The sequence below is a fragment of the Carassius auratus genome, unplaced genomic scaffold, assembly GCF_003368295.1.
Source record: "Carassius auratus strain Wakin unplaced genomic scaffold, ASM336829v1 scaf_tig00014207, whole genome shotgun sequence".
Lineage (NCBI taxonomy): Eukaryota > Metazoa > Chordata > Actinopteri > Cypriniformes > Cyprinidae > Carassius > Carassius auratus.
The window spans coordinates 565,451-589,965 of NW_020524479.1; the positions used below are offsets into that span (position 1 = coordinate 565,451).

Sequence of the window (24,515 nt, forward strand, 5' to 3'; positions counted from 1 at the left end):
AAGACCTCATTAGTTAACATTAGTTAACCATTAACACTCACTATGAGCACTAGCTACGTTTGCTACAGAAGTTATAAATCTTTGTTAAAAAAACACAAGTCTTAGTTCATGTTAGCTCATTAAATAACACAACTGCAACTTTTGATTTTAACAACATGTTATTAAATCTTGGAATACCTAAGATTAATGAATGTTCAGAAGAATTACAATAAAATAAAGAAAATTGCTGTCCTGTTTTAATGAAGTCGGGGCATGGATGTCTACAAATTTTTTGAGTCTAAATGAATAGAAAATTTAATTAATTCTCTTTGGTCCCTCTGAACCTGGTGACACAGTTGAAATGAAACTACACTCAAAAAATTTACTCTTTAAACTTACTTAATTTAATTATGGACAGTGGTTCCACACAACCAAATTGTGTTTTGATAACATTAATGGAATTTTTTGAATCTATGCAAGCTCCTTGTGTTGCGACAACACAACTGAATGAGGTAGAATCTATGTGAAGTAGTAATGTCCAACCAAATCAATGTATTCACTTTCCTTTAACTTAAACCAGTTAAGTTAACTGAACATGTTTTGGTTTATTACATTCTAGCCAAATTTGTTTCACTCTATCAACAAAAGGAGGTTTGTTTCAAATTACTCATTTAAATTATGGACAGTGGTTCCACCCAATTAGTTCTAGTTACTAAATGTTTTCTATTTAAAGTTACTCCCTTCAACAAAGCATTTGTTGTGTGATTTGTCTTGTAATGAGTCAAAAGACAAGATGTCACAAATGAAGTGTATTTGTTAAACAAGCAATAAATAATTACACAGTTAAATACAGTTGAAACCACATTACAAAATTACACAAAATAGCAGAAATATCAAACTACTTTTCTAATTGGCATTCATGTCAAACCTTATTCCAGGAACAGGATCTGGGTCCAGAAATAACATCCCAAATGTGTACCTGAGTTCAGGAGGGTTGCTCAAGTTCAGTCCCAGCAACATGGTTTTGCATACTGTAAACTGATAGGTCCTGAAGAACTTTATCTTCCAATACTCCAACATCTGCTGGACTGTCTTCAATGATGCACCCGAGTTCAATGATTCCCACGAGTCTTCTGGATCACCTCCTGATTGCTTGCAATGTCTGTATCCTAGAAGTATTTAAAAGGATGGAGTACTTAAATTCTTGTGTATTAACTTTAACAAAGCATTTATTAACCCTGAAAAAAAAAAAAAAAAACTCACCATACTTCTAGGATCTTCATTTGGATACTTCAATTTCATTAGTCTGAAGATGAAAACAATGAAATTTAGCCTTTGTTTTTTTCTAAAATTACAAGTAAAAAAAAAAAAAAAAAGTCAGTCATTCATTTCCTTATGGGAAATACAGGCAAGCAGTCAAGATGGGATTCTAACAAACATTACAGTTGAAACTGGTACTGGGCCAGATCAGCACAGAAAGCCACTGTCCTGCAGAGTTTAGCAATATTCCCAATTAAAGGGTTAGTTTACCCAAAAATAAAAATTCTATTATTAACTGCTCCACCTTCATGTCGTTCTGAACCCGCAAGATCTTCAGTCATCTTCAGAACACAAATTAAGATATTTGATGAAACCCGAGAGCTTTCTGACCCTGGTAAGCAATACAACTGAAATGTTCCCAGACCCAGAAAATTGTAAGTACATCAGTAAAACTGTTCATGTGACATCAGTGGTTCAACCGTAATTTTACAAAGCTACAATAATACTTTCTTGGCAAACAAAACAAAAATAGAGACTTTATTCAACAATTCTTCTCCAAATCGCATCTTCCACCATTATCAACAGCACGTAAATAATGCATGCGCATGTTGCTGCTGACCTAGAACACGCATGCACTGAGCCTTAATTACACGCAGAGGACAGCAATGTTCATGCCTCTTGTTACTCTCCATAATGGCGGAATATGTGATTTGGAGAAGAATTGTTGAATAAAGTGGCTATTTTTGTTTTATTTGCACAAAAAAGTTTTCTTGTAGCTTTGTAAAAGTGTGGTTGAACCACTGATGTCATTACCATGACTCTGGGTCAGGGAACAGCCTTTATGGAGGTTCAGAAAGCTCTTGCATTTTCAAAAAATATAAATTTGTGTTTGAAGATGAATGATGGTCTTACGTGTTTGAAACGACATGAGGGTGAGTAATTAATGACATTTTTATTTTTGGGTGATCTAGCCATTTAAACACCTGAACCAGCTAATCAAGGTTTTTGGGAATTTTAAAACAAGAACAAAGTCTTATTAGAAGTTCCAGGCAGGTGTGTTAGAGCTATACTCCATAGAACACTGGCTTCTGGACACCCCTGCCTTGCATCAAAATAAATTGTTTTTGGGAAGCAAATGCATTCATAATCTGTCAGTTTATAATAATACCACATATTTTGTATTTATTGTGTCAATAAACCTAATCTTATTATATCTGTCTCTTTTTTTATTTCCATAACCCTAAAACTCCAGTGGCCAGTGAGAAAATAATGTTTTAATTAGAGGTGGGCCGTTAACGGCATTAACGTGCTCCGTTAATGTGAGACTCTTATCGGGCGGAAAAAAAAATATAGCTGTTAATCTATTCTCAAAGCTGGGTCTATATACTAAGCAAGCTATGATGACTATCACCTTGATATTTCATATAACCGACTGGCTGAGGCCAGCCTAAAAAGATGCTCAGGACAGTTGACGGGCCACTGCTGCGCATCGTAAAGAAAGCTTATCTTTTTCACGTGTTTTTAAGACTTACCGCTTGACGATTTAAACATTTAAAGCATCCAAACACAAGACGCAGAAAAGCTGAACAGAGTAGCTGGTTACTCGCGCGCTGTGTTCGGTGCGCACGAGAGAGAGAGAGAGACTCGTATCACGGACAGCGACACCGAACCGAGCTCACTTCTGCGAAGTTCTCCTCGAGGTCCCTCCTGCACCTGAAAGAACAAATACAAATCGCAATTTGAACAAACAAAAAGATGTGAAAGAGCCCAATTCAGTACTCGCGGTGTTCTGGTGTTCAGGGCTCACGCAGAGAAAGGCGTCTCAAAACACTTGAACATTGAATTTGCTTATTTTTGCTCTTGTGCCGACAAAAACATACAAAACATGTCAAAATATCCACCTTGGAAATTATGCTCGAAAAAACTGTCAGTTATTTCTTAAGTGAAAGTAAACAGTTGAGGAAAAAAATGGGATGCGTTCATCGTCTCTTAAAGTGACTGCGCCTAATTCAGGGGCGTCGCTAGGCCCTTTTTAGGGGGGCTTCAGCCCCCCTAAACTTATGCCCAGCCCCCCTAAAAAATTATTTGATTAATTATTTGATTAATTAATTAGTGATCGCTTCAGTCCCCTTTAAAAACTCATTTGAGACGGTGGCAAGCTGCATCAAGTTCCGGCTCCTCCCCTTATCTGAGTCTGCATGGATTCAGCGCGTTTTTCAATCCACAGGGGCGCCGAGCAGAGCGAACATCAGAGAGTACAAGGTGTGTGTGTGCGTGCGTGTGTGTGCGTGTGTGTGTTCTCGCATCCAATACCAGTACGTCTTCGCTGCGTTCACTTTCAGCCTTTATCACAGTGTGACAGATGTGTTTTCTTCTAACAAAAATGAAGCGATTAACACCCATGAAAACATACTTTAGAAAACGATCATGATTTATTTTAATTTACTTTTTGAAATTGAAAACATATTATTGTGTATTTCGGCATTACATTATGCAGCCATGCAAAATAAATTATTAACGACACACATCATTGTCTGAAAGTACTAAATGGCACAGAGAGAGAAACATCATGTGGAGTTATTTTGTTTTCTATTATTAAACATAATTTTGTATTAAGTAATAATTAATCATTAGTGTATCATGATACATATATTAGAGTAAGAGTAAAGGGATCTGTGATTATTTTTTTTTTTTAAGTAATTGATTTATAGAAGTGGCAAATTGATAATGATGTTATTTTTAATAAATATAAATAAATATAGAACAGATTAAACATATTGCCAATAGACAATTACATTAATACATGTTTTGTCTATATTCTTAATGAATATTAGCTGGTTAGTTAAATTATTTGAAATGAAATACATTTTCAGGGACTGACTTGATGTATAACCAACCGTATTGTTGATTATAAAGGCTAAAAAGCTAAAAATTAATAATAATAATAATAATAATAATAATAAAATATTATAATTTATATTTCATTGTAGATGGATATACAACATTTTTTTTTTGTCGTGCGGGAGTAGGTCTGCAAATGAGCAACAGTCAGGTGAGAATAGAACAGACAGCCTCACACACACACACACACACAATACCACTGTGTTCCCAAGATTCATTGCAGTCATTGAACCCTTATGTTGTTTTAATTTTCTGCCAATTTCCACGTACATTTCATAAGAAAAAGCAGTGGTATCATCAAAGGATAAACATGAATGTCCTAATACTGAATCATGAAGTCTTTATTGTAAAAAAATAAAAATAAAAAAAAATATCTACATTCCCAATTCAAAATTTTCCAGTGACTGGTCACATCTAAAAAAACTGTATTAGTTTTTTTTACAGTGTTACATATGGCTCAGTCAGTACTCCTACTCCCATATATGAAATACAAGGAATACAATGGAATAGTGGATTGCAATAAGGTTAGTAGTATACAACCCTACCCTAATAGTAAAATAATATTTTTTAATCATACACTTATTGGGGGCTGAGCCCCCCTAAAATCAAAATCTTAGAATCGCCCCTGGCCTAATTTAGCTACTGGCTGCTGTAATGTTAATCCAAGAAAATGAAAATGAAAATCACTCACTGCTCTTGACTGAATTACTTTGTAGTTTTAGCAGTCAAAACAAAAAATATTCAGACACCAGATATAATTTTTGATATATATATATATATATATATATATATATATATATATATATATATATATATATATATATATAAATATATATATATATATATATGTGTGTGTGTGTGTCTATCCAATCCAATAGCAATATCCAATTGCACAAATAAATAAAAATAAACGAACATACAAATTAAACAATTTCAAACAGGGCCCACTGGTACAATCAGGCATAAGGTTGTTTGCACCTTGTGCAATGTGGAATTAATTTACAGCTTTTTCAAGCACATTGTGATGCATTTTGGAAACAGGAGATGAGCCCCTTTTCTAATGCACCACCTAGCTTGATAAACCCCTTCTCAAAGACTTACTGTTTGTCAATTTTATTTGGGTAACACACATATTCTGAATGCCTTCGGGAGAATTCGAATGAGCCATTTTAATCTAGATTAATTTCAAGATCACAGTGAGATTAATCTAGATTTTAAAAATGTATCTATGCCCACCACAAGTTTTAATACAAAGTGTTGTTGAGTGCAGTTGTTCTTACCTGTGTAGTGGGCACCAAGAGGGTTTCATTATTCGTCCAAGCACTCTTCTGCATTATGCAAACATCTTCATAAACTTTGCAGTGCAGATCCATTTTGTCAAAGATTGTTGATTGTAATGGGCCTATGGTAATTCTGTATGTCTCAAATTCTGAACAAATCTTTAAACACATGAAATGCAATTTGTTACAAAAAAAAAAAAAAAGTTTAACAGCAAAAACCAATTCAATTATCCAAATATTAAACTATTTATTTTTTGTGAGTGATGAATAGTGTCATGTTTACCATTCCAAAAGGGTGGACCTGATTACTGTCGTGGCAAAATTTAAATCAACTCTCATCAGCCAAAGAAACAGACTCATCCTCAGGTATAATTAAAAAGAAAGCTTTTATTCTTTGCAAAGAAGGTCAGACAGTCATACAGCAACACTGAGTTCCTGCAGAGTGAAACCAACCCAGAAAGAGGGCAGTCCTCCACCTTATATACCTCTGCTGCTTCCAAGGTTATACAGTCTGAACAGCTATAACTTTCCACACATAACAAGGAACACTCTCTATGGGCGGTTTCTCACACATTTAGGACTTAGGTGACCCCCTCAGGTCATCCTCAGACATCGTCCCCCCACTATATGTCCCAATGACCCTCTCAGGTCATTCTCAGACATCTGTTTCCCACCCAGGTGTCGCCCTTCTGAACCAACACAGCAATTCTAAGAAAAACACATGCATATATAGGCATACAGAAGTAATTTCCCCCTTTTTATCATTCATTGATCAATAAAACATAAAAATGCATTACTACTTGTTCTATTTCCACTACACACTTAGCATTATGTTTGCTCTGGGCACCGGGCTAAACGAGTAATCACTGCTACTGCATTCCTGACATAAGTCAGACCCTCAGTCACGTCACAGATACAAACACAATTCAAAAATCTAAAATTCACACTCAAGAATACAAGCATAATTCAAAATAAAGCAAACTTAAGGCATTTCATCACATTAATACTCTTCATCCCTGATTTTCTCATAAATGATCACCCTCTTAAGTTTGTAAAAGAAGTTAGAAAATATGCTAAGGCTTTTTATATGGGGACAGACCCTATTTTAAGCAAGCAAACAGTATAGATTCAGATAGGCCTGAACATTACTTCAAAGGAAAAAATATCATAAATCTCATACATTTAACACATTTCACTGTAGCTTCCACTACTGTTTGTCCCTTCATCAATAGTTTTCTCCCTAGTCAAATCCATGATAATGTCTTCATTGTACTGAGTCAATTGAACCATTTGATGTGAAAAACTAAACTTCACCAGTCTCTGTACTGAGCTGGATATCAACAAAAAAAATACACGGTAGACAGCAAAAAATGTCTCACGTATTCCAGCAGGCCCTTTGAATATTTACAGATGGATTTCATTGAACTGTTCCCATGTGAAGGGAAGGGAAAATGGTTTGGTATTTGTGGACATGTGGTCCACAAATACCAAAGCAGCAAAAATCAATTAGCAGCATTATGTGTACGGTCAGGCTCTTTTACGGCCTTTCTCATCTGAGTGATGATATTGATAACGTTGTCACTGTAGTCTGGAATATGAAAACAACATGATGTACCCAGCTATGATGCTCATAGTTATCTTTTCACTTGTGCACAGACTACTTCGATGTTGTTTTTCAGTCTTAACCTTGCTCTTCCCGCTGATAAGGACGCTTGATGTTTAGGCTGGATTCTTGGCCTTGTTGACGTGTGTCTAAAGATCCTTTCTGTGGGACCTTTCTGCAGTGGCTGGCCTGGGTCCACTTTGCTCTCTCTGCTCCCTTCACAGCCGTGTGAGTGGTCAAAAGCACCTTTTTGCCTTCTAGCTCTTTCTCCTCAGATCTAGTACCACCACGAAATCTCCTAGTTTCAGGTTGTGCAACGGAATTTCAGCAACCTTCTCCTGAGCAGCTTTCACCTGAACACAGACATTAGACAACAGAGAAGACATTTCCTTGCAATAACTCAACATGTCATGCTCACACACCTGTAGATGGTAGCTGTTGTTTACCCCCTTCAATACTCACAAATGGTGGGTTGCCAAAGTGAATTTCAAAAGGGCTCAGGTTTCCTCTGGATCGATTTCTCATTCTCATGTACATGAGAATGATTGGGATCACCTTAACCCATGTGAGTCCAGTTTTCTCACAACACTTAGCCAATTCAATTTTTATTGCCCCTACATAAAATGTGTTTCATTGTCTGAACTGCTTTTTCATGGAATTTCCCCATCTCGGGACTATTTCAGTCAGCAGAGCCCTTACTACTGCTGATGCATCCTGTTTTGGACCACTACCCATTTGGACCACATGTCCACAAATACCAAACCATTTTCCCTTCCCTTCACATGGGAAAAGTTCAATGAAATCCATCTGTAAATATTCAAAGGGCCTGCTGGAATACGTGAGAAATGTTTATGCCTCTTGCCACATTATGTGTATTGCAAATGACACATCTTTTTTCAAAATTTTTCTGCATAAATTTTGAACCCTTTTGTAAACCACAATTCTTTAATTTAATTTATAAATTCTTTTAATTTAATTAATAATTCCCCCTTTCGATGCTTGGTCTTTCCCATGCATCGACTTAGCATAGTTAGGAAAGAAGTGTTTAGGTAAACAAGGCTTGCCATCTCTGCTCATCCATACTCCATTCACCACTTCACAGCCACACTGCTTCCATTTCTCTCTCTCCTGTCCTGTCGCAAATGTCTGCATGCCCTGTAAAGATGAAGAAATGTCAGGGTTATTTTCAGATAACAAAGTACATTCTGATGATTTTGTCTGCTGAGATGCCGCAGCCTTCGAAGCTGCGTCTGCTTTGACGTTTCCTGTAGATACAGAATCTTTGTTATTAGTCTGCACTGCGCATTTACAAATGGCTATCTTTTCTGGCAGCAAAATAGCGTCTAGCAAATCTGTCACGAGGGGTGCATTTAATATTGGTCGACCATCTGACTTTAAAAACTTTCTGTGTTTTCACAGCGCACCAAAATCATGAGTAACCACAAATGTATAGCGTGAATCTGCTTAAATCGTTACATATTTGTCTGTCATTAGTTTGCATGCTTCTGTTAATGCCACAATCTCAGCTGCTTGTGCTGAATAATTTGATGGCAATGAGCCAGAGGCCACAATGTCAAATTCAGTTGTCGCATAACCAACCTTATTCAGGCCTGTTTGTGGATTTTCAAAAGCTGAGCCATCCACAAAGACATTTTCACAATTTTTAAGTGGCACGTCAGACAGGTCTGGATGTGGCGTACACACTTGTTCAAGTGCTGTTAAACAACAATGATGCTCTTCCCCATCCTTTTCTGTTGGAAGGAGAGAAGCAGCATTCAAGGTTGTGCATCGCTTAACAGTGATGTTAGTCATATCAAGCAGAATAGTATGATATCTTAACCATCGTGCTGTTAATAAGTGTGATGTTTTCTATTCCTGCAAAATCATGGACACTGCGTGAGACACCATCAATGTCAAATCAGAGTAACCTACGAATTTTCTAGAAGCCATCATGGCCTTCTCAGCAGCTGCCACAGCCCTCAGACAGTGTGGCAGGCCTGGTGCAACTGGATCTAATTTGCTGGAAAAATGTGCCACAGGTCTCAGTTTGTCTCCATGATATTGCAACAATACAGAAGTCATAAATCCATTTTTCTCATCAACCATCTGAACAAAGGGTTTATCTGGCGCAACAGACAGCTGAACCTTTATGTTCAGAAATGCCTCTTCCGCTTTCTCTGTCCACTCAATCCTGTCATATAAATTCAACCCCTTCCCTCTTAGGGCTCTCAGGGGCAGCTCAAGAATTTTATAATTTGGAATAGATGTTCTACAATTGGAACACATCCCCAAAAAATTAAGCATTTGTTTCTTTGTTACTGGTTTTGGGACCTCTCTTCAACCCCTTTTTCAGACAGTGATTTGCTATTCGGTGTTATTACATGCCCCAGGAATCTAATCTGTTGTTTTACGAACTGCAGTTTTGTCAGGCTGACTTTATGGCCCTCCTGAGCCAGATGGTTCAAGAGGGTCAAAGTGTCCCACATCACGAGCACACAAGCAAAGATCATCCACATACTGTAATAAAGCTGTACCTGCTGTCAGGGTCAACGCTTCCAAACTCCTTCTTAGGGCTTCGTTGTAACCTTTGCCCTCAAATTCAAATGCAAATCACAATTGGCTGTCTTTATCAACTGGCACGCTAAAAAATGCATTTGCCAAATCTACCACTGAGAAGAATGTTGCATCTTGTGGTATTTGTGACAAAATTGTGTATGGATTTGGTACTGATGGAGCTCTTTGCCTGTCAGCAGCGCTTACAGCCTGTAAACCCTGTACAAATCGCCGATCTGTGGGCTGACCCTCATCCCTTATTTTTATTTTTATTTACAGGAAAAAATTGGAATGTGAACTGGAGAATCATTGCACGGCACCATCATTCCCTCTGTTAATAGTGACTCAAACACTGGTTTTATACCAAGAATTGCCTCTTGTTTTAGAGGGTATTGACGTTGACAATGGTCTGTAATCAGATTTTGGGGTGACCACAACTGGTTCACATCCTTTAATCAAACCCACATCATATTTGTGTTTTGCCCATAACTCTGATGGCACTTTTGTCAATGCTGGATGTATTTCTGAGGCGCAAATGATTGTCATGCAATGATTCTCCCTCTTTCTTTTGTCAGTGGGTACCACAACTCTCTCTGTTTCAATGTCATGCTTGCACTCAGTCATAAATGCTCCCAGACTCTCACTGTGTTTCACCCCCTCCCCTAATTGACTCCAGTCTTTGGCATAAACACAGTTTTTCACAAACAAGTCTAATCTGGGCCCTGTCTGGCTCCTGTACTTGGAAAGTGATAAGTGAGGCACAGAATCTTCTGCCATTAGGTAAAACTGAAGCTGTTTCTCTGTCAGGCAAACTGAAACTGCACACACATTTTCTGTCCAAAACATTTTCTCAAAATGTAAGGTTTCTCCTTCTTCCCCCTCAAATCAGTCTTTTTCATACTGGTCATCTCGCTGCATTACAACATGTGACGTGCAATGCAATTTGTCAGGCAACATGATTTCTCTATCAAATGGTTTTGTTCTATCTTTAGCCAGTTCACACATCATTCCAGCCCAATCAGAATTTATGATGTGCCATTCATATGCCCATTTTGGTTCTGCTTGCAGACAGCAAATCTGCTCTTTCTCTGCCACTCGGACACCCCCAGAGTCTGCAATCAGTGTCAAATTTAGTTTGCACAATAAATCTCTCCCCATCAAAGGCACTGGACATGCAGGGGTATAGAGAAAAGCATGCCTCAGCACCTCACCCCCTTCTTTTTTCTTTTTTTTTTTCAATTCAGAGTCACTGTGAACCTTTCACAAATTACGTGCCCTGATGCAGAAATTGACTCATTCATTTCACCTGTTAATTGTGGTTGGCATTACAAATCACATGGCTGTATATATATATATATATATATATATATATATATATATATATATATATATATATATATATATATATATATATATATATATATATATATATCAGCTAAAAACTCAATCAATATCCCCTCTACTAGCATAGGATATTTAGGCATTTTCATAAAGGCTTCACTCTTAAACATAATAGCACATTTGTCAGGATGCTTATCAACAGAATCAGACATACACAAAGGAAAGCAAGCGTTTTCTTCATTGCAGAGAGCAGAAAGTACATCAGTGTATGTGTATGTGTTTGTGGTTAGAAAATTTTCACTTCCCTGACTTGTGACTGTTGGTTGCTCGCCCGGGACCCCTCCTCTCTGCTCTCCGTCTCCCTCACTTCAGTCTGCCTGTTGATTTTGCCGGTTCTCCGGGCAATCTTCGGCCCAATGACCATCCTTTTTGCACAGTCTGCATCTGGTACAATTCAATATCTCATGTTCTTCAGTCTTGCAGATCCGACAACCCCATCTTTCAGAGTTTCTTTAAGTTTCGTTCGGATATCTTCCTCCTTCTCTTTTCCATCTTCCCCCTTTCGATTGCTGGTTTCGCTGTTCAGAATAGCCCACCGGCTTCGACACGGCTTGCACTAATGCCAGCTGCCACTCTGTTGGTCTTGGCTTTAACTCTTTCCTTCTTCGCTGTCTGGATCTCCTCTGCAATATCTAATTAGTAGAATCTAATTCGGTAGAAAATGTATTACCTGCTTCGTCAGGGCTCAGCAAGTGAGCCATCGCTTCCTTAACGTCCGTTATAGTCCATGGTCTAAAGACCATAACAGGGCCATCAGGGCCTGAAACTTCAATCATTGGAACATTTTCTTCTTTCACTGGCTGTCTGGTCTTTCTTTTCTTTAACAAGGGTGCTCTGCGCACTATTTCCTCTTCTATTTCCTCGTTGGGGGTTTCAGGAATGATTTCTGGGTCTTCCGCTGTTTCTTGTCTCCATTCTGGATCTGGCCACGGTGCTGTTGGTCTTCTCGGTGGAGAGCAGTCGAGGTCGGGGTCCATTTTCGCGGCTTGCACCTCGGTCACCGGGAAATGTGTGTATGGTGGAGGTACATGTTTAGAAACACAAACATCAGAGCGGTTAGTAGGTCTATGTGAGGCATTTACACTTTCTTTGCATTCTTCAAGTTTCTTTTCCTCCTTCCTACTTGCTAATTCTTTCTGCATTGTTCTCCTTTCTCTCCTATCTGCTTCCGCTATCCAACAATTCACAGTTCCTTCACATTTCTCACACATGTGCCTCGCACAACAACCTTTCTGTCCCTCGCTTCCCTCTTCTACTGATTCCTTCACAGCTTTTAATATCTTAACACTCAACGTTCCCTCTTTTGGAAAACCATGGTATTTAATAAATTTCCCCACATCTTGCATGCATTTTTGGCCATACACTTTTTTCATTTGCCTAAACACTGGTGTATCATATTCAACGAGCTTGCTCTGAGACTTTCCCATATCTCCCGGTTTCTTCTCTGTGGAGATTCTCTTCGGCGCGCCTATAATCTGTCAGACGTCTCCAACAGATCCGACTTCCCGGCCAAGTCGGAGAGCCAATACTCGCACAGTCTCACTTTCCCTCTTAGAAATATATTAACCGCTCGAGCGTGATCTCAGCTTATCGCTTGGAAATATCTGGATCGCTTTGATCTCAATTTCTAACTCAATTTACGATCACGCCAGTTGCAGCAGTTTCAATTCCCCTTAGAAATGTATTAACTGTGCCGCAGTATTCTCACAATCCAATTCCCCTGGAATCGCCCAGATTGTGCATTCCACAGAGAAGGAAACCAATATGGTTCATCTTTTCTAATTTAAATTCCAATCCTTATTTAAAAAAAAAAAAAAAAATTTAGAATACCATGAACTGTCTCTTACCCGAGAGCTCTGTTGCCACTCCGGTTCTTTTTCTGATTCCAGTGGTGTCCCCTCCGGGCCTCGGCGGTCGGTCCCTTTCTCCCTCAAACCTAATCGGGGTTAGGGCTGAACTTCTATTGTTCAGGATGATCAGTCACCGTCCGCTCACAGGTCCAGAAGACACAACCAAGGAATCCCACTTCTGACACCAAATTGTCGTGGCAAAATTTAAATCAACTCTCATCAGCCAAAGAGACAGACTCATTCTCAGGTATAATTAAAAAGAAAGCTTTTAATCTTTGCAAAGAAGGTCAGACAGTCATACAGCAACACTGAGTTCCTGCAGAGTGAAACCGACCCAGAAAGAGGGCAGTCCTCCACCTTATATACCTCTGCTGCTTCCAAGGTTATACAGTCTGAACAGCTATAACTTTCCACACATAACAAGGAACACTCTCTATGGGCAGTTTCTCACACATTTAGGACTTAGGTGACCCCCTCAGGTCATTCTCAGACATCTGTTTCCCACCCAGGTGTCGCCCTTCTGAACCAACACAGCAATTCTAAGAAAAACACATGCATATATAGGCATACAGAAGTAATGTTAAATGAATTTTTCCACCACATTACATATCTGGAACATATGTATAATGTGAACAGCTCAAGAGTAGTGTCTGGTTTAAAGTCATTGTATGACCACACCGCCATGTTCATAAAACTTTAAAGACTTTAACTGTGCTAAGCCAGGTCTCCAAACTCGGTCGACATTTCATGGTTAGACATTTATTTATTATTCAGCTTTTGCAATTAGTTAAAATATACATATTCTAACAAATAAAAGCAATTACTTCCGCTTTTGAAATTCATTATGTATTACTATTATACAATTAATTTATACAAATAAATATATTTGGCACACAAAATGAGACAAGAGAGAAACTCCTATTCACCATTTGAATAGAGAAATGAGGAATTAGCTGAATGACAAATCATTCTGCCTATTAACATCTCTTATTGTAAGCCATTTGTATAATAAAAGTAAAAGTAAGTGATAGGAAATGTTATTTTTGAATAAAAAATGTATTAATAATTACAGTCTCTCTTAAAATACCTTATTGGGTTATGATAATCAAAACAGTTTGGTTTGATCTAGCGCTGAGCTAAAACTTTAATGAAATATTTTTCCCCCCACTTATAAAATGATTTGATCATTAGCTAGCTCCACACTGGAGAGCTGCTTTATAACAGGAAATCAAGTTATAATTCTAGCGACACTGACTAATTTCATGTTTAATACTGTAAATGTTATCTATTGCATAAAGGACTGTCATATAAATAAACGTGACTGGACTTTTCTTTACTGGAGTGCCGAACCTCAGAGTTTGTGCAAACATCCACATAGTTGTAATCAAATGTGTCCTTTAGAGCTGCTGTTATATCGCGGTCAGTTTTTGTTGTGTTTATGCAGTTAGTGAGATATTCCTCCAAGGTTCGGATCAGCTCAGTTTGCTTAAACTGAAGTGTTATCTTCTTCTTTTGAATTGAATCAGGAGAGTGTATTACAGTCTTGCGTTACAGCGCCACACTGGTCAAACCGCATTATTGCAGGCTCTTACATTCGGCAGATACGAGATCAAACCACTACTCCAAAAAATTTGCTGACAATTTGTTTTATCATCGACGTTGTCGATAATGTCGACTAACTGTTTCAGCCCTAGTGTATATATATAAAGACAATACATCACAGAGAGTTGTGCACTTTCACATCTCCCAAACGCTCAAAATCATCTATTAACGGTGCAATAAACCAGTTACAAAAAACCAGTTACAAAAAACTAGACTACAAAACAAAAGCACCTCAAAACAGAAACTCTAAGAGAAACGAAAGACTTAACACAAGGAAAACTTTAGATTTTCTTACCTGATGGGTACTTCTTGCTCTCCCCTCCGTCCCATCATCATCAAATGCATTGGAAAATCTTTTTTTTTTTTTTTTAACTACGAAATTAAACCCTTTACGTTAGTTTAACGATTAATAATTAAGTAAAATTGAAAATTAAACCGTTTAAGTTGATTAAGCACAATACAATGATAATTTGCCAGGAAACTAAATATATTTGTGTTGTTTTAACAAAAAATATCTGTATAAAACGAACAGTGCCACAAAACAAAAAAATATATATATTTATTTTTTTTGTGTGGCACTGTTCGTTTTACACAGATACCTATAGATCCTCTGAGCCACTTTAGAAAAAAAAAAAAAAAGAAATCTTTTTGTGTTTGTCCCCTTTAAATGAAAATGAGCTGGTGCTCCCGTCTCCCTTTTCAGAAGAGTGCAGAGCTTCAAGAGCTCATGTTTGCGGGCTAACACGAAGCGTCGGTGTCAATCATCCCTCTTTCAAGGGAAATCTTTGCAAAACTCCAGCACTGAACTGACCTGCGTTTATGAAGCAGTCCGGTGTAAAATGTTAGCACAAATGTATAGGACTTTATTTTTTTTGTCTCTTTTTTTTAGGAACATTTCCTACGAAGATCAAATTTAACCACAATGTCTATGGAGACTTCTATGTTCATTGTTGCATCCCAACACACGACACTTTTAATGGATCTTTGGCGCTGACATTGTATCTCCGGAACTGCTTGTGTGGAGAGACTGTTTATGATTTATTGGGATTATAAAACAATGAGTGGGTGAATTTTTACCATTTTATTTTCACACAGTGCGGCCACACAACTGTGTTCAAACACCTTATAAAAACGATGTTTGCATTCTATACCACCTTTCAATTCATTGAATTGGTTTCTTGTTTATTTTAGGACTAATTTTAAAATCTTATTATATGTCTAAAAAGGGGGTGTCATAATAGCTAAAAAGTAAAAAATACCTGCAAGACATTTGTTTTTAACATAATCCACTCATCAGAGCTGAATGTGGATGAAGGCACCCTATGATTTGCAGAAGAAGCTTGTCGGCTTTGGTTAAAACTAAAAGCCTTCAACTTAAAGAAACCATTGAAATTTCCGTACGTTTGCTCTTTCCACTTCTTTGATGGCAGACCCATGGAAAATCATCCATTAACCCAAGAAACGATGCTCTAGTGAAGACTCAGAGGTGATATCTCGTAAGGATACATCCATTAATAGGTATGTTACAGCTTCTTGTTAAGTTATGTGCTCTAACAAAAGACATTGTTTAAACTATTTATTTATCGATGACACTGTTGATAACGGTAGAAAACTGTTACAAAAAAGCGCATAGAGAGTAAAATTCTGTAATTTACTTTTAATTAAATTACTCTGTTTGTTCCAAACCTGTGTTAATTTGTATCCAAATCTTGTAAGCAAATCTTGGGTCCCATTCACTTTCATAGTAATACTGTTTTCCCAATTAATGTTGTTCAGTTGCTTTGACATAATGTATTTTGTTAAAAGCGCAATATAAATAAATGTGACTTGACTTGACTTGAATACTGGTTTAGAAAAACTTGAGGTTGAGTAAATGATGAAAATGTTCATTTTTGGGTGAGCTATCCTTGAAAGCCAGGTACAGGTGATTGTATTGAATAAAAGTACCACTGTTCTTGGACGGGAACACAACGGTGCCATGTACAAAATACTTTTACTTTGTTTTTGTAACACCTTCTGTAAAAAGGGGTTGGAGAATTTATCAGTTTCTTCTGAGCATCTGACTGACTTCACTGTTGTGTTTTGCAGATGAGCAAGGTGATCATGAGACCGCACAAATGGGGCCATTGCAGCTTCCCCTTCAGTACAGTAATGCCTGAAGTCCAGGGATTGACATACTTTTGCCTCAGAATATAAAATAATGTTATACAAGGCAATACAGTTCCACAGTGAAGATACCTTAGCCCTTGCCTTTCTCAAGAATGACACAGGCTCTTTATTGTACACTGTTGAATACTAAACTTAAGATGCACATAATGGATCAAATTCTGATGACCATGATGAAGCTGAAGTTGAATTTACTTAAAGGAGATCTTGCTGAATACTTTGAAGAGGAGCACGAGTCTACATTCCATGTCATTTTATATGAAATTTAGAATGGTGTAGTAAATTTGGATACATTGTGTAGTTGTTGGGAATTATTCAGTGTGACCATTAAATATACTGTTTTTACACAAATATTTTTTAAATATCTTATAATACTTCTTTCTCCTTATATATGCACACACAAATGCACACAATTAAAATGTCAAGTTGCAGTTTATTTAGATTTTTTCTCCTTACTGAAAATGATAGTTTAGCAATGCTAGGTAAATAATGGCTAATTTGTATTTATTTTTTTTTTTTAATTCATGGAAAAATGGAAAACATTCTGAATAGTACTGTAAAACGAGTAATTGCATCCAAAATAAAAATGTTTTATATATAAATATATAAAAAGTACACACATATATTTTAGTTACAACTTCTATTTTAGATGCAAATAAAATGCATTGCCTAATTCTGCAACTGATATAGTAATCAGTTTACGGATAAGAACAAAAAATAAATAAATAATTAGTACTTCAAAAATATAAGTAATGAAAGAGAAAAAGGATACAATCATTTACTAGTTATCTAAATCCTAAATGCAATCTCATAACAGTACTGGGATTCAGTCTGCTTTTAAAAACACAAATTTCATTTTCTGTTTCATGTACCAGCACTCGGCCGACTTTTCTGATCTGCAGATAACGTTACTGATATATGCCTCAGTGCTTTTATAATTCTGTATTGAAGACCCGTCTTCTCCAAGCGACAAAACAAAATATTAAAACAGTTATGGCAGGCCACTTCTTCTTTTCATCCTTCTAGTGTGTCATACACCGTAGGTGTGGTAAATATTTACCATCATGGTGTTTAGTAGTGTTCTGTGTGTGTGCCCACCATATCACTCCTACGCTTCTTACCTACCGGCTAGTGAAACTAAAGTTTAACACATTATAAGTAAGTGCATCATCATATCTACTTTCGCGTTGCAAAATTAGGTGGATAGTTCCATCGTATATTGCGGATTCAGGAGCAAAAGCCAACTAGATTTTTACATTCTCAATCACAGAAAAATTGTATTATTCCTTGGTTTAAGATTAAATCTAGAGGGGATAATGCTTTTATTATGGAACAACCTGATGCTATATATTAGGGATGTACTGACGCTCAGTGAGTTTAAAAGCCATCTGAATTTTTTTTTATGATAGCACTTGATCAAAGATAACTGTGAAGTTTGCTAGTGTAATATGTGTTACTTTTTTCTTTATTTAAGATATATTTCAACAGTTTTTTTTAAGGCTTCTCTTTTTACATTTGATATATGGTTGTGATTTTTTTTCTCTCCTAATTGCTTTAATGTTTGTACAGCACTTTGGTTAAAATTGTTTTATTCAGTGTTTTATAAATAAATTTGAACTTTCCTTTCTGACACTTCTTTTATAGGCCTCAGCTCACTCTGGAGGAGGTGCACACATGGGGAGATTCATTTGAACGGTTAATAAAAAGTGCACAAGGTCGTGTGCACTTCCGACAGTTTCTTAAGACTGAGTTTAGTGAAGAAAACCTGAAGTTCTGGCTCGCCTGTGAGGATCTAAAGAAAGAGACTAACAAACCCATGGTAGAACAGGCCGTGAAACAAATATATGAGGACTACATTTCTGTATTGTCACCTAAAGAGGTATATGATTCAACATGATTACACACTCTGCATTTAAATTTTACTCACACTGTGGTTAAATATGAATATACATGGTATGGCCAAAAAAAAAAGAAAAAAAAGGCTGTTAGGATTTAAATAATACATTTTTTATATATACTATTATAAAATACTATTTTATATACAAGTTTTTCTTCCTGTCACCTCACAGGAAGAAAAAAATATACTTGCCGAGACTTTTTTTGCATTTGCATTTTATTGCTCTTATTTTGGTTTTGCTTGCTTCTATTTTCCATAAATGTCTGCTATATGATTAAATGAAATATAAAATACCTGATTGAGACACTGTTACCAACTATCGCGAGACAAATAAGCAACCGAAGTGACTAGACTACTCTGCTCTCCTCAAAACATCTGCCTCTCATGCCATGTGGTTGACGGTGAGGGGCAGAAGAGCTATGAGAAGATCTCTCCAGTGGACAAAGCCATGGCCGTACACCTGTGCCCGCATGCTGCCATTGGATGGAAGTCTAAGGTGACCCTCCCGTCCAAGCCATGACGACTTTGGCTCTCGCAGGATGAGCTTACATCTCAGCCAGCCAGGCAGCTTCAGCACTGTACTCCATGTCGGTGCTTCGATTGTACCAGGCCAAGCTCCTCCGCACCATTGATGAAGTGAGGCACAACCCGGCCAAATTTAAGGCGTTGCACAGCGCTACGGACCTGGACCTGCACGCTACTAAGGCCACCGCCAAGACCATCGGGCGTTCGATGGCCAGCTTGGTGGTGTTGGAATGCCACCTCTGGCTGAATCTGACAGAGATCAAGGACTCGGATAAAACTGTCTTCCTGTATTCCAGTGGTTCTCAACCCACGGCCCTTCATGAATTCAAATGCGGCCCGCCATGCTGAACACAATTTAAAGAAATTACTTTCAATTTTTTTTTTTACAATTCATTTTAGTTTTTACATTAATTAAAAAATGTACTAAAGAAATATAAGCTATAGCCTATTGTTTTTATGTCAAATTATTTTCAGACATGAGCAAACCTACTCACATTACGTTACGCATTTAACAAACACAAACAAGCATGCACTTTGGTGGAATTCAATTCAAATTGTCATCAAGAGCCATCAGTTCGTTAAAATTGAGCACCAGAATGGACAAATTTGTTATAGAATTAAGAATAGTCGCAGTATTAGTAGTGAAGGAGGGTGCGGGATTTTCTGTTTGGCCCGCAATTCACTTTACGAGGTTCAGGCAAACGGAAACACAAATATTACGCAGCAATCACCCTTAATTGAAGAAATATGGCAAAACATTTCTGGAGAAAACCTCATATTATTACATTTGAAAGTGCTTTCCATATTTTAATCAACATAGGCAACATTTGTGAATGCACATTTTCTGCAATGTCGCGCATCAAGTCATGCTCCGTGTTAAATCGCACTATTCATGCGTAGTTGGATGCTTGAACATTTTGAATTTATTCACTTCATTCGCATGTGAAATTAACTTCACAACAGATGTGAATTCACGTCATGGGAGGGGCTTCTGTAGAAGTACTTGTATGAATAGGTATCATACAGCTCCAGGTATCCACATAGAGCGATGATGACTTTGTCAACGTAACGTAACCTTGGTTCCCTTAGATACGGAAGGAGTACTGCATGCTTTGTCATGCTGTACGCAAGGACACCTCATGTCGTCGCTCCAGTCGTATTAAATCAGTCTGCATTGGGTGAGACAGCTGAATATATAGCCCGATGCCCCGCCCCTTTTGGCAGGTTTGGGCGGGCTCCCTCACCATAGGCTCGTGTGGCGGTGCCACCATTGGTTTGTTTCTATCAACGGTCGTGCAGTTATCACTGTGTGATTGAAAAGGTTTCAGAAATTGGAGAAAAGGGACTTTTTCCCTACGGCTTACGATGCAGTACTCATTCCGTATCTAAAGGAACCGAGGTTACATTAGTAACTGAGTACATTTTTTTACAAAAAACTATATGGGAACAATACTCGTCTCCAATTACCTGTGAGCAGAAAAGGATTAGCTCCCCTTCTTAGGGGTGCTGTAACATAGTCACATATTTATACACTAATAAAATTTATTCAAACTACCATGAATCTACTTTTTTTTTTTATTACAGTGATAATATGTTACAAAATCATCAAAATTAAAAATGACCTTGTAAAAAAAGTCATCCCACTCGTCTATTACATCTACTTTCATTGCTTGGATTACAGCGTCATGCTCCTTATTTTTGAACATGATGGGTGGGATATTTGATGAATTACACTACAGCACTTATTATTGCACTAATTGACCTTTAACTGTAGACAGAATGTCAATCAATGCATTGAAGGTGAAATGATCAAAGCGATGCAAATATGCGCACGTGTTTGTTCATTCGATTGACTCAACGTGAGCTCATCTACTGTAAAGTTTTTGCTTGTCACTGCTCATCACATCACAGCCGTTTCCTCCAGCGAAAATCTAGCCCTTAACACATATGAACGAACACATACTTTAATTACACTTATTCATACGTACTTTATACATACACTAGCTACTGTGAAAAAGTCTTAGGCACGTTAGTATTTTCACTTAAAAGAATGGTGTTCGGCTATTTATATATTTTGCTGTAGTGCGTCAGTAGAAAATATCAGTTTACATTTCCAAACATTCATTTTGCCATTGTCAAACTTCAAAATCGCACTAGATTATTATTAAGATTAATGGCAAACTGATATTTCCTACTGACACAATACAGCAAAAGATATAAATAACTGGCTTAAAACCCTTTTTTTGGGGGTGAAAATACTATTTTTTCTTTTCCATAAGACTTTTGCACAGTACTGTATTTAAAAACTACATTGTTGCTACTTTATAAAGAATGAGCATACAGTAATTCACAGAATTGATTAAAGACAGTGACAGACAGCACTCATTTTAACTAAATATCAGAGTGAGTGACAGAGATACAGTAGAAATATTATGTGTGGTTTTGTCTTAAATAATGACCCAGATTGTGAAATACATTTATTAGCCTTAGATTAAGGGAAGCACAACTTGGGAAATGAGAGCATCCAAGGTGGAAGCTATGGATTTATTTCAAATTTTTGTAATGTTCTTTAAAGTTATCCATAGTTTGTTTTTTGAGGTTCTTTTTTTTTAAAGTATCGGTTCAGGCACAGTTTAGGCCCCGGTACCTTTTAAAAGTATCGAAAAGGCACTGGACCCTACTTAAAAGTCATTATTTCTCACTGGCTCATTTACCAAATGGGTGCTTTATCTTCCTCCTCCACAAATTAAGCTACTGTAGGTAGTTCGGTAGCGAGACGTTTTAATAAATTATCGTTTGCGACTGATGACGCGATTGACAATGTTGTGATAACTAGGCTTTACCAACTTTGTAACTCGTTACCCCCCGAACATAGCAAACGTATGTAGTGAATACAGGAAGCTATCAATCAAGAAGGTATCAGGATTATGAGTTATTTTTCATTTTTAGTTTTTGATTAATCACTTGGATTAATCATTAATTTTGACAGCACTATAATGTTTATTGTATATAGACAACCATACAAGTGTAATTGTTATTAAGCCTGCACTAATGTTCTTGTCCATTGCCCTTGCAGATTCCTGCAGCTAAGCTTGGATGTACATTTACATTCCATTAAAGGTTATTGATGACATGCCTCTGAAGTTTGACTTTTTGCACCATAACAATACTTATTCGCAACTAGTCATCCTATCTCTAGCTCTTTAATATATTTGCATTGTACTAAAATGCGTTCATTTTCAATGGGCATATATGTGGCTGAAACAGGTAGCCTAGTGCATCCCAAATTTTTCTACATGAACATTTTAATATAACATTATAGTCATTTTGGCCTTTAGAAAATGTTTTTTTTTTTTTTTTTTTTTTTTTTGAGGAGGTGGGTTAGTGGACAATAGGTCCCTGTGGCACGGCCCAATATTTTGTTCTCAATGGCATTTTTTTCCCTTACATTACTTTTTCTTTTATACTTGTCACGCTGTCTAGTCTCTGTTTCCCTGGATGTCCGCTAGTGGGTTCACTTGCCATTAGGCACTTCACCGTAGGCACTAGAATTCCTCTAGTCTTGTCCTGTCATCAGAGTAATTGCACTCCTGTTAATTGCACCAGGTGCAGTCACTTTATTGTCATTAGCCTCCCTATAAATACCAGTCTTTTCCTGTTGTTTGTATGGAGTCCTTACCTTTCACGTATCCAGCATTCTCGTTCCCCGAGATTCTTCCTAGTCTGCTCGTCCTCCAAGTCCTCTTGTTTTCTGAGTTCCCTTTCCTGTCCCTTTCCTTGTTTGTTTATTTTTGGACTGTCTTTTGGTTTAGACCTTGGATTGTTTTTGACTACGATTTGGATTATCCCTGAATAAAGACTTCTGCAATTGGATCTCTCGCTCTCCCTGTGTCTCTCTGGGTACACGATCGTCACAGAAGGACTCCATCACTGAGATCCAGCGGTATGTCTGTTCATATTTCCTCTCCACCCACCGAGAGGGAGAGGAATGGTTTCGAGGTACCCGCCTGGTCGTGTTTCGTGGGACCAGGGGAGGTCGTTTAGGAGTGAGTGGTCGAGAGGAGGTCCGGCATCACTCTCCACTATGGCCCCCCGTCTACCCTGGGTTCGGGAGGAATGGATGGGAGCCGCCGTCTCACCATTGTGGACGGAGAGGGTAGAGGATGCGCAAGTCTGCCGAGCCAGCACCGCTGCACAAAATGGCCACCAGCCCAGTGCCGCTGCACAAGATGGCCGCCGACCCAGCGCCATTGCACAGGATGGCCGCCAACCCAGCACCACGAGGCAAGATGGAAGCCAGCCCAACACCACAGCACAAGATGGCCGCCAGCCCAGCGCCACGAGGCAAGATGGACGCCAGCTCAGCGCCACAGCACAAGATTGCAGCCAGCCCAGAGCCACTGCGCAGAATGGCCGCAGGTCCAGCAACACTACACAAGATGGCCGTCAGCCCAGCGCCACGAGGCAAGATGGACACCAGCACAGCACCACAGCACAAAGTGGTCACCAGCCCAGCGCCACGATGCAAGATGGCCGCCAGCTCAGCGCCAACGCCCAAGATGGCCGATGAGACATTTTTGGATTATTTCTCCATGCTGTCAACAATCCTAGAGATTCCCAGGAGTATTCACGTCACGTCTGCTGATCCAGAGACTGTTCACGTCATGTCTGCTGAGCCAGCACCACAGAACAAGATGGCCACCAACCCAGTGCCACTGCACAAGGTGGCCACCAGCCCGGAGCCACTGCAGAGGATGGCAGCTACAGTGGGCTTTCCTGAGTTGAGTCACGTTCCCGTTGACCCTCCAGAGTTGAGTAAGGTTCCGGTTGACCCTCCAGAGTCGAGTCAAATTCCCGTTGATTCTCCACAGTTGAGTCAGGTTCCGGTTGACCCTCCAGAGTCAAGTCATATTCCCGTTGACCCTCCAGAGTTGAGTCAGGTTCCAGTTGACCCTCCAGAGTTGAGTCAGGTTCCAGTTGACCCTCCAGAGTTGAGTCAGGTTTCTGTTGACCATCCAGAGTGGAGTCACATTCCAGTTGATCCTCCAGAATCAAGTCAGATTCCTGTTGACCATCCAGAGTCAAGTCACATTGCAGTTGATCCTCCAGAATCAAGTCAGATTCCTGTTGACCTTCCAGAGTCGAGTCAGGTGCCCGTTGACTCTCCAGAGTTGAGTCAGGTTTCCATTGACCCTCCAGAGTTGAGTCATGTTCCAGTTGACCCTCCAGAGTCGAGTCAGGTGCCCGTTGACTTTCCAGAGTTGAGTCAGGTTCCGGTTGACCCTCCAGAGTCGAGTCAGGTGCTCATGGACCCTCCAGAGTCGAGTCAGGTGCTCATGGAACCTCCAGAGTCAGGGTAAGTCAACGTTGACCTTCCAGAGTCAGGGTTAGTCACCGTTAACCTTCCAGAGTCAGGGCTAGTCACCGTTGACCTTTCAGAGCCAAGTCAAGTCACTGGTGATCTTCAAGGACAGAGTCAAGTCACCGGTGATCTTCAG

General features: G+C 38.6%; 1 protein-coding gene across 1 annotated transcript in view; it reads left to right on the forward strand.

Annotated features, from left to right (window-relative positions):
• LOC113074279 (regulator of G-protein signaling 20-like) overlaps nucleotides 1-24,515 on the forward strand; it is a 96,871-nt gene that overhangs the window by 67,054 nt on the left and 5,302 nt on the right. Inside the window, exon 4 of the mRNA XM_026247039.1 lies at nucleotides 18,240-18,474. Within this exon, the coding sequence (XP_026102824.1) occupies nucleotides 18,240-18,474 (235 nt within the window). The remainder of the gene's footprint in view (nucleotides 1-18,239; nucleotides 18,475-24,515) is intronic.